General features: G+C 39.2%; 1 protein-coding gene across 1 annotated transcript in view; it reads left to right on the plus strand.

The window, feature by feature from the left end:
• LOC131950168 (uncharacterized) overlaps positions 1–12,431 on the plus strand; it is a 238,073-nt gene that overhangs the window by 198,951 nt on the left and 26,691 nt on the right. The window contains exon 22 of the mRNA XM_059312221.1: positions 1,465–1,611. Coding sequence (XP_059168204.1) covers positions 1,465–1,611 — 147 coding nt within the window. The remainder of the gene's footprint in view (positions 1–1,464; positions 1,612–12,431) is intronic.

Consider the following 12,431-nt stretch of genomic DNA (forward strand, 5'->3'; position numbering starts at 1 on the left):
TGAAGTCCATCTTACCCCACCTCACCCTCCCACATGAAGTCCATCTTACCCCACCTCCCCCTCCCACATGTCGTATGAAGTCCATCTTACCCCACCTCACCCTCCCACATGAAGTCCATCTTACCCCACCTCACCCTCCCACATGAAGTCCATCTTACCCCACCTCACCCTCCCACATGTTGTATGAAGTCCATCTTACCCCACCCCCCCCCCTCCCACATGTCGTATGAAGTTCATCTTACCCCACCTCACCCTCCCACATGAAGTCCATCTTACCCCACCTCACCCTCCCACATGAAGTCCATCTTACCCCACCTCACCCTCCTACATGACGTCCATCTTACCCCACCTCACCCTCCCACATGAAGTCCATCTTACCCCACCTCACCCTCCCACACAGCATGTCGTTGTATGAAGTCCATCTTACCCCACCTCACCCTCCCATCCCCTTATCCCAGAATTTTGGCGGGGTGCCAGCGCTCTGGAAATAAATCGGTCAAGTTATGAAATCAATAAAGATTTAGATAATGGAACCGGGGCGGACCCCGCCAATAAAACTCAAGTCTGTCTCCAACAGCGGCACACGTCTGCCATGAATCGTTACACGGACCGGCACTCGTCGCTGGAGCTTTAATTAGGTCATGTGATTTTAATTCTATTTAGCTAAGCCAACAATGAAATAATTGTAATCTAATGATCATTCCTTTGATGATGCCTTATTTAATCTGTCAATATTAAGCAAAGAACCTACTTTTTTTTTTTGCTTTCTCTGATATGTAGTCTGGCATCATTATTTAACACAGGGGGTCCAAAGCGTGTGTATGAGTGCAGGTTTCGAATACAGAACATTAAATCCTTGAAGCGCCTACACTACCGGGGAGGATGTTAAGACAGTAAGCTCCACCCGACATTGCTAAACAAGACCCCCAATGCTCCTGATACGTTTATCTTTTACATGTCTCCCTGGTAACTCCTGATAAAAAATATGTATTAATATAAAATATTACCATTCACATCCGCAAACACATAGGAGTTTCTTTGATGCATCTTTTCGAGGTGGGAAGTGCCCCCCACCCGTACGAACTAGAGAAAAAAAATTGAAGTTTCAAGTGACCCCCCCCCCCCCTTCCACCCCCGCTAAAAAAATACTTGAAAGAAACCCTGAAATATATGCGCATGCATATTCACTTATGCCTAAGCATCCAAATGCATATCTATATACCATGTAAGTTAAAATATAATCTCCTTAATGTATCAATTTACTCATAGTGACATTTTCGTTAGTTCTGTGATTTTACCCGAGTTGATTTAGGAGGCTTAACGTATTGTGTACGACTGCTTGGATTGAGGGCAACTGACTTTCAGAAGACTGTCTTATATGCCACCAGGTTGAAACATTTGCCTTTTCTTAAGACAGTCTTGTATGCCACCAGGTTGAAACGTTTGCCTTTTCTTCTCTTCCAGGTGTTTGGGGGAAGGTCATGGTCGTCCGGCCTGCCCACGTCTGCTCTGAACGAACAGGGAGGCTCCATCAGACGGTCGGCCAACTTCACCGTTGGCCCGCCCAACCTGTTTAAGAAAGGGAAGGGAGGAGGGGGTGGATCAACAAAGGTGAGTCTCTTGGTGTTGTGAGTAGTGCATCAACAAAGGTGAGGGTGTTGTAATTAGTGCATCAACAAAGGTGAGACTGTTGTAAGTAGTGCATCAACAAAGGTGAGATTGTTGTGAGTAGTGCATCAACAAAGGTGAGACTGTTGTAAGAAGTGCATCAACAAAGGTGAGATTGTTGTGAGTAGTGCATCAACAAAGGTGAGACTGTTGTAAGAAGTGCATCAACAAAGGTGAGATTGTTGTGAGTAGTGCATCAACAAAGGTGAGACTGTTGTAAGTAGTGCATCAACAAAGGTGAGACTGTTGTGAGTAGTGCATCAACAAATGTGAGACTGTTGTGAGTAGTGCATCAACAAAGGTGAGACTGTTGTGAGTAGTGCATCAACAAATGTGAGACTGTTGTGAGTAGAGCATCAACAAAGGTGAGACTGTTGTGAGTAGTGCATCAACAAATGTGAGACTGTTGTGAGTAGTGCATCAACAAATGTGAGACTGTTGTGAGTAGTGCATCAACAAATGTGAGACTGTTGTGAGTAGTGCATCAACAAAGGTGAGACTGTTGTGAGTAGAGCATCAACAAAGGTGAGACTGTTGTGAGTAGTGCATCAACAAATGTGAGACTGTTGTGAGTAGAGCATCAACAAATGTGAGACTGTTGTGAGTAGAGCATCAACAAAGGTGAGACTGTTGTGAGTAGAGCATCAACAAAGGTGAGACTGTTGTGAGTAGTGCATCAACAAATGTGAGACTGTTGTGAGTAGAGCATCAACAAAGGTGAGACTGTTGTGAGTAGAGCATCAACAAAGGTGAGACTGTTGTGAGTAGTGCATCAACAAAGGTGAGATTGTTGTGAGTAGTGCATCAACAAATGTGAGACTGTTGTGAGTAGTGCATCAACAAAGGTGAGATTGTTGTGAGTAGAGCATCAACAAAGGTGAGACTGTTGTGAGTAGAACGTCACATATGTGATGGGAATATCACATACGTAATGTTGATATCGCATGAGTTATATGAACATCACATAAGTGATGTGAACATCTGTAATACGAGGACACAATTGATGTCAACATCTCAGAGTTGCCATCATTAAAATATTTCCACCAATAATGACCATCACACAAATTATTGTTGACAGTAATGTAAACATTAGAATAACTCCACCAATAATGACCATTACACCAGTTATTGTTGACAGTAATGTTAACATAAAAATAACCCCACCAATAATGAATCAATGCGGCATGATGCTATTGTAAGAATGACGTCAACGTTCCCTTTTTAGAAGACCCTCAGGCTGACTATACATAAACAACCCCCCCCCCCTGCCCCCAGTGGTCATAAAATCTTCACTAGCACGACTTCAGTATGGACCACAAAACTAGTAGTATCGACCCTTAAATGTAATTCAACCTCCAGGTTTTGTCTTCTGTGGTCAATGACCTCTGATTCTTCTTAGACCGTAAGAAATAATTCACTTTCTAAGTGACTTGTTTTAAATCTACTCTCTTAAAATTGTTCCAGTATCTAAATGGCAAGTTTTTAATCTACTCTCTAAGAATTTTTTCCAGTATCTTAGTAACCTGTTTTTAATCTACACTCTAAGAATTTTTCCAGTATCTTAGCAACATGTTTTAAATCTAATCTCTTAGATTTGTTCCAGTATCTTAATGACATGTTTTAAATCTACTTTCTTAGAATTGTTCCTTTATCTTTGTGACATGTTTTTAATCTACTCTTTTAGAATTATTGTTCCAGCATATTTCTGACGCGTTTTTAATCTACTCTCTTAGAATTGTACCAGTATATTTGTGACATGTTTTTAATCTACTCTCTTAGAATTGTACCAGTATATTTGTGACGTGTTTTTAATCTACTCTCTTAGAATTTTACCAGTATATTTGTGACGTGTTTTTAATCTACTCTCTTAGAATTGTACCAGTATATTTGTGACGTGTTTTTAATCTACTCTCTTAGAATTGTACCAGTATATTTGTGACGTGTTTTTAATCTACTCTCTTAGAATTGTACCAGTATATTTGTGACGTGTTTTTAATCTACTCTCTTAGAATTGTACCAGTATATTTGTGACGTGTTTTTAATCTACTCTCTTAGAATTGTACCAGTATATTTGTGACGTGTTTTTAATCTACTCTCTTAGAATTGTACCAGTATATTTGTGACGTGTTTTTAATCTACTCTCTTAGAATTGTACCAGTATATTTGTGACGTGTTTTTAATCTAATCTCTTAGAATTGTACCAGTATATTTGTGACGTGTTTTTAATCTACTCTCTTAGAATTGTACCAGTATATTTGTGACGTGTTTTTAATCTACTCTCTTAGAATTGTACCAGTATATTTGTGACGTGTTTTTAATCTACTCTCTTAGAATTGTACCAGTATATTTGTGACGTGTTTTTAATCTACTCTCTTAGAATTGTACCAGTATATTTGTGACGTGTTTTTAATCTACTCTCTTAGAATTGTACCAGTATATTTGTGACGTGTTTTTAATCTACTCTCTTAGAATTGTACCAGTATATTTGTGACGTGTTTTTAATCTACTCTCTTAGAATTGTACCAGTATATTTGTGACGTGTTTTTAATCTACTCTCTTAGAATTGTACCAGTTTTATTTGTGACGTGTTTTTAATCTACTCTCTTAGAATTGTACCAGTATATTTGTGACGTGTTTTTAATCTACTCTCTTAGAATTGTACCAGTATATTTGTGACGTGTTTTTAATCTACTCTCTTAGAATTGTACCAGTATATTTGTGAAGTGTTTTTACCTAGTGCTTTTAATTTCTTTTCTGTTTCTAATACAATCACGATAATGTTAGGAAAACATTCAATATATTTATCATATAATAAATATATTGATGCAATAAATCAAAATTATTCTTGTATAAAGTAACAATTATAAAGCAGTTCCATAAACAGGTAATATCATAAGATAAAGTAAGACACCAATATGCTATACCTTTCATTTTACAAGGTCATATGGGTGTCCAGCTACCTAGGTAACCTAGGTATAGTTCTATTGAGAGGGTGTTGGTCTATATCATCCCTAACTACCCCCCTCATGCATTAGTTTATCAATCTGTTCGATGCCACGGGCTAGAAAATTGTATGTTCCCAAACTCCGGATCAATGGAATCTTCTATCACCCAAATGTTCTTGTGTCCAGTGTGTGTGGGTGGTAGTGGTCACTGGCCGAACCCGTTTGACCCCACCCCCCCCCCCCCGGGGACCTGGCAAATAGCCGGAAAGTGTTGGGGATGGGTGTGTGAGAGCCAGAGTTCCAGTAGTTAGATGAGGGGGGGGGTGATTGTCTACATCAGCGATAATTGTATTTATTTAGCTAGGATTGATCAATGTTAACCTCTCATTCGTAATGTGGGTGGAAATAAAAGGTCAACATTATTCCCAAACGGATTGAAGGACAGATGTGTAATATGACTTTAAGGATAATTTGTATGTGTATTGTGTTGTTAAAGGACAACTTGTATGTGTGTATTGTGCCCTTTAAGGATAACTTGTATGTGTGTATTGTATTGTTAAGGACATCTTGAACGTGACGTTGTGACGTTAAGGGCAACTTGTATGTGTGTATTATGTCGTTAAGGGACAACTTCTATGTGTGTATTGTGCCCTTTAAAGTAAATGTCTGTGTATGTGATGGTAGTTAGTAGTTGGTCGTCGTTTACGATGGTGGTGTCTCAAAATACGCTCATGGCTAGGTTCTAAAAATAGCAGTTTGTGATGTCATCTATGGTTAAAAATAACCAGCCCTAAATGTCCCAAGTGGTCATCTTGGTTGTAAACAGCTTTAGATAAGGTCAATGTAATTCCCGTCACAGCGACTCCATTGATTGCTAATCATTTTTCTATTTGTGTTCAGCGTCACGTACTAGCCACGAGGTTAGCTGTTAAACCATTAGGGTTAAGGTAGCTGTTACAAGGGTATGGTTAACTGTTACAGTGTTACAAGCTTAAGGTTAAGGTAGCTGTTACAAGCTTAAGGTTAAGGTAGCTGTTACTAGCCACGAGGTTAAACCGTTAGGGTTAAGGTAGCTGTTACAAGCTTAAGGTTAAGGTAACTGTTGCAGTGTTACAAGATTAAGGTTAAGGTAGCTGTTACTAGCCACGAGGTTAAGGTAACTTTTACACGCTTAAGGTTAAGGTAGCTGTTACAAGCACACTAACAAATAACCTTCTACCTGAAGCAGTTACACACTTTTGGTTACCAGCCATGAGCCTAGGGGTTAAAGGAAGGCCTCAAGCGTTTACGGTTAAAGTAAAGGCTACGTCATAAATATGGTAGGGTAGACTATACATTCTGAGGCTTATGATAAACGTAGACATCTTTATCATCGGGTTAGTGCTTTAAAGATTTGGGATTAACAACAAAGGTTAGGTTAATCATAGCCGCTACACTTGTGATGTTGGGGTGATTGTCCGGAATGGTAGCGACAATAGCATGTCATTGTCTGATGTTGAGGGCATTGTCCGTCTATAATGGAATGGTAGCAACATTGTTAAGTCAGTGTACCCAACCCTAAACTTAGTCCCCGTCTTAAGCTGTAGGTAGCGACGTGCTAGTGAAAATGTCATTGTTTAAAATAAAGGAATTAATTACTTAAAGATTATCCCAGTTAATGAGGCACCGTAGGCGTGTGTCTGGTTATAAAGTTTAGTGGACAAATGGTTGCCATGGTTACGTGGTCTTTAATCTTCCGCCCCAGCCGTGGTTTAATCAGATCATCATGGTGTGAGAAAAGGTAAAACGTTGAGGAAAACTTTTTTTTATTTCACTACTTGCGGTCTTGTGGTCCAGTCTTGATTTGTTTGGTTAGCTGTAGGGGAATCATGGTACATCTTGTACACTGTACACATTCCTTTGTTTACTGTAGGGGAATCATGCTACATCTTGTACACTGTACACATTCCTTTGTTTACTGTAGGGGAATCATGGTACATCTTGTACACTGTACACATTCCTTTGTTTAGGGGAATCATGGTACATCTTGTACACTGTACACATTCCTTTGTTTACTGTAGGGGAATCATGCTACATCTTGTACACTGTACACATTTCTTTGTTTACTGTAGGGGAATCATGCTACATCTTGTACACTGTACACATTCCTTTGTTTACTGTAGGGGAATCATGCTACATCTTGTACACTGTACACATTCCTTTGTTTACTGTAGGGGAATCATGGTACATCTTGTACACTGTACACATTCCTTTGTTTAGGGGAATCATGGTACATCTTGTACACTGTACACATTCCTTTGTTTACTGTAGGGGAATCATGGTACATCTTGTACACTGTACACATTCCTTTGTTTACTGTAGGGGGATCATGGTACATCTTGTACACTGTACACATTCCTTTGTTTACTGTAGGAGAATCATGCTACATCTTGTACACTGTACACATTCCTTTGTTTACTGTAGGGGAATCATGCTACATCTTGTACACTGTACACATTCCTTTGTTTACTGTAGGGGAATCATGGTACATCTTGTACACTGTACACATTCCTTTGTTTACTGTAGGGGAATCATGGTACATCTTGTACACTGTACACATTCCTTTGTTTACTGTAGGGGAATCATGCTACATCTTGCACACTGTACACATTCCTTTGTTTACTGTAGGAGAATCATGCTACATCTTGTACACTGTACACATTCCTTTTGTTTACTGTAGGGGAATCATGCTACATCTTGTACACTGTACACATTCCTTTGTTTACTGTAGGAGAATCATGCTACATCTTGTACACATTCCTTTGTTTACTGTAGGGGAATCATGGTACATCTTGTACACATTATTTTGTTTACACTAGGGGAATCATGGTACATCTTGTACACATTCCTTTGTTTACTGTAGGGGAATCATGGTACATCTTGTACACATTCCTTTGTTTACACTAGGGGAATCATTGTACATCTTGTACACATTCCTTTGTTTACTGTAGGGGAATCATGGTACATCTTGTACACATTCCTTTGTTTACTGTAGGGGAATCATGGTACATCTTGTACACATTCCTTTGTTTACTGTAGGGGAATCGTGGTACATCTTGTACACATTATTTTGTTTACACTAGGGGAATCATGGTACATCTTGTACACATTCCTTTGTTTACTGTAGGGGAATCATGCTACATCTTGTACACATTCCTTTGTTTACTGTAGGGGAATCATGCTACATCTTGTACACATTCCTTTGTTTACTGTAGGGGAATCATGGTACATCTTGTACACATTCCTTTGTTTACTGTAGGGGAATCATGCTACATCTTGTACACATTCCTTTGTTTACTGTAGGGGAATCATGGTACATCTTGTACACATTCCTTTGTTTACTGTAGGGGAATCATGCTACATCTTGTACACATTCCTTTGTTTACTGTAGGGGAATCATGGTACATCTTGTACACATTCCTTTGTTTACTGTAGGGGAATCATGGTACATCTTGTACACATTATTTTGTTAACTGTAGGGGAATCATGGTACATCTTGTACACATTATTTTGTTTACTGTAGGGGAATCATGGTACATCTTGTACACATTCCTTTGTTTACTGTAGGGGAATCATGGTACATCTTGTACACATTCCTTTGTTAACTGTAGGGGAATCATGGTACATCTTGTACACATTATTTTGTTTACTGTAGGGGAATCATGGTACATCTTGTACACATTATTTTGTTTACTGTATGGGAATCATGGTACATCTTGTACACATTCCTTTGTTTACTGTAGGGGAATCATGGTACATCTTGTACACATTCCTTTGTTAACTGTAGGGGAATCATGGTACATCTTGTACACATTATTTTGTTTACTGTAGGGGAATCATGGTACATCTTGTACACATTCCTTTGTTTACTGTAGGGGAATCATGGTACATCTTGTACACATTCCTTTGTTTACTGTAGGGGAATCATGGTACATCTTGTACACATTCCTTTGTTTACTGTAGGGGAATCATGGTACATCTTGTACACATTATTTTGTTTACTGTAGGGGAATCATGGTACATCTTGTACACATTCCTTTGTTTACACTAGGGGAATCATGGTACATCTTGTACACATTATTTTGTTTACACTAGGGGAATCATGGTACATCTTGTACACATTCCTTTGTTTACTGTAGGGGAATCATGGTACATCTTGTACACATTCCTTTGTTTACTGTAGGGGAATCATGCTACATCTTGTACACATTATTTTGTTTACACTAGGGGAATCATGGTACATCTTGTACACATTCCTTTGTTTACTGTAGGGGAATCATGGTACATCTTGTACACATTCCTTTGTTTACTGTAGGGGAATCATGGTACATCTTGTACACATTCCTTTGTTTACTGTAGGGGAATCATGCTACATCTTGTACACATTCCTTTGTTTACTGTAGGGGAATCATGGTACATCTTGTACACATTCCTTTGTTTACTGTAGGGGAATCATGGTACATCTTGTACACATTCCTTTGTTTACTGTAGGGGAATCATGGTACATCTTGTACACATTCCTTTGTTTACTGTAGGGGAATCATGGTACATCTTGTACACATTCCTTTGTTTACTGTAGGGGAATCATGCTACATCTTGTACACATTCCTTTGTTTACTGTAGGGGAATCATGGTACATCTTGTACACATTCCTTTGTTTACTGTAGGGGAATCATGCTACATCTTGTACACATTCCTTTGTTTACTGTAGGGGAATCATGGTACATCTTGTACACATTATTTTGTTTGTTGTAGGGGAATCATGGTACATCTTGTACACATTCCTTTGTTTACTGTAGGGGAATCATGGTACATCTTGTACACATTATTTTGTTTGTTGTAGGGGAATCATGGTACATCTTGTACACATTCCTTTGTTTACTGTAGGGGAATCATGGTACATCTTGTACACATTATTTTGTTTGTTGTAGGGGAATCATGGTACATCTTGTACACATTCCTTTGTTTACACTAGGGGAATCATGGTACATCTTGTACACATTATTTTGTTTGTTGTAGGGGAATCATGGTACATCTTGTACACATTCCTTTGTTTACTGTAGGGGAATCATGGTACATCTTGTACACATTCCTTTGTTTACACTAGGGGAATCATGGTACATCTTGTACACATTATTTTGTTTGTTGTAGGGGAATCATGGTACATCTTGTACACATTCCTTTGTTTACTGTAGGGGAATCATGGTACATCTTGTACACATTCCTTTGTTAACTGTAGGGGAATCATGGTACATCTTGTACACATTCCTTTGTTTACTGTAGGGGAATCATGGTACATCTTGTACACATTCCTTTGTTTACACTAGGGGAATCATGGTACATCTTGTACACATTATTTTGTTTACACTAGGGGAATCATGGTACATCTTGTACACATTATTTTGTTTACTGTAGGGGAATCATGGTACATCTTGTACACATTCCTTTGTTTACTGTAGGGGAATCATGGTACATCTTGTACACATTATTTTGTTTACACTAGGGGAATCATGGTACATCTTGTACACATTCCTTTGTTTACACTAGGGGAATCATGGTACATCTTGTACACATTATTTTGTTTACACTAGGGGAATCATTGTACATCTTGTACACATTCCTTTGTTAACTGTAGGGGAATCATGCTACATCTTGTACACATTCCTTTGTTTACTGTAGGGGAATCATGGTACATCTTGTACACATTCCTTTGTTTACACTAGGGGAATCATTGTACATCTTGTACACATTATTTTGTTTACACTAGGGGAATCATGGTACATCTTGTACACATTCCTTTGTTTACTGTAGGGGAATCATGGTACATCTTGTACACATTATTTTGTTTACACTAGGGGAATCATGGTACATCTTGTACACATTCCTTTGTTTACACTAGGGGAATCATGGTACATCTTGTACACATTCCTTTGTTTACTGTAGGGGAATCATGGTACATCTTGTACACATTCCTTTGTTTACTGTAGGGGAATCATGGTACATCTTGTACACATTATTTTGTTTACACTAGGGGAATCATGGTACATCTTGTACACATTCCTTTGTTTACTGTAGGGGAATCATGGTACATCTTGTACACATTCCTTTGTTTACTGTAGGGGAATCATGCTACATCTTGTACACATTCCTTTGTTTACTGTAGGGGAATCATGGTACATCTTGTACACATTCCTTTGTTTACTGTAGGGGAATCATGGTACATCTTGTACACGTTCCTTTTGTTCATGCTGCCAAAATGTGCGTATTGTTTCGGTTATGTTTACTGATTTTAATTCTACTTGACACAAAATTTAACTTTTGCTGATCGTGGTGGCTCTTGCCTTTAATCGTGTCTTAAGTTTTCATCTTAGGTCCACTTCTTTTTTAACAGTGTCGTTTGTTTTGTTTGTTTGTTTTTTTTTTGTTTTTTTTCTGGGTGGGGGGGGGGGGGATCCGTTTGGATTTATCACTTTATTTTTCATGGACTTCAAGCGTTTGACTTTAATGCACGTCATACCGTCTGGCGCTGAAAGTCATCACAGAATTCTCTGCCCTTAGATTAACTAGATTGTATCCAATGCCTACTGCCTGTAAAGTTGGGGACTCTGTACCAGTGATAATCGAACCCCGCCCATCTTATAGACAGTAAGCACCAGTAGCGTAGGGGGGCGGGGGGGGGGGACATATGTCCCCGGGCGCTGACCTTAGGGGGCGCCAAAATGGGTTGGAAAAATAAATTGAAAGGTTGAGGGGGTGCAAATCGAAACTTTGAGTGGGGTGCAAACCGAAAGTTTGAGGGGGGGTGCAAATCGAAAAGTTTGTCCCCGGGCGCCGGGAAGGGTCGCTACGCCTCTGGTAAGCACCCTGTAAAGCAGCATCGCTGGTGTGCCTATATCGCTGTAAAGTACACCTCCGCCGGCGACAAAAAAAATCTACTGAAACGTTGAAAGGAAAAAGGCGAAAAAAAAATACAACTAAAAAATACCCAGCCGGTAAAAAAATGTACTTTTTCGGTTTTATCGCTCCGTGAATCATGTGACTTATTCGACCAAACATGACTTGGGTGCTCCATATTGACGTGTTTTGTTTTTCTTGCTGACCATGTAAATATAGGCCACACATCCGGGTCATTGTTTGTCCAGTTATGACAAGCTGTCTTTTTGAAAGTCGTCTGCTCGCCAGCCTCAACAACAACAACAAACATGTAGCCCATTGGGTCAACAACAACAAACATGTAGCCCATTGGGTCAACAACAACAAACATGTAGCCCATTGGGTCAATAACAGGACAGAATTGATGGAGAAATGTGACTTACTTTTGATTTAAGGCCATTTATGTTAGCTAGGCACTGTGTTGTTGACAATCTATTTTTTTTTTAGTTTAATCGATCTATTTGTCTTTGTCTCTTTCATCTTGAGATAATTTACAGTTGTTTTTTTTTCATGGATTGTACATAAAAGACAGCAAATGTAATAACATTAATTAAAATCTAAGAAAGAAAAATGCGAGTCTTGGATTTTTGGCCAGGAGTTAATTTTGCTATCCTCCATCTCTCTTCCCTCTCCCCCTTTCTCCCCCTCCCCCTCCCCCCCCCCCCCCCCCCCCCATTCCCATTCCCCTATTTGTTTCTCTAAGCTCCGATAGACTTGACAGTGATTGACAAACTCATAGAGAAAACGCTACCGTTAGACAGTGTTAATTTCATGGAAATTGCTTGCACCCCCAGTTCGAACGCTTAACAAACTCGTCAATATACGGACTTCGGGGCGAACTTTGTT

Source organism: Physella acuta, unplaced genomic scaffold (genome assembly GCF_028476545.2).
Source record: "Physella acuta isolate Inbredline_101_S28 unplaced genomic scaffold, ASM2847654v3 ptg000741l, whole genome shotgun sequence".
NCBI classification, from domain to species: Eukaryota; Metazoa; Mollusca; class Gastropoda; family Physidae; genus Physella; species Physella acuta.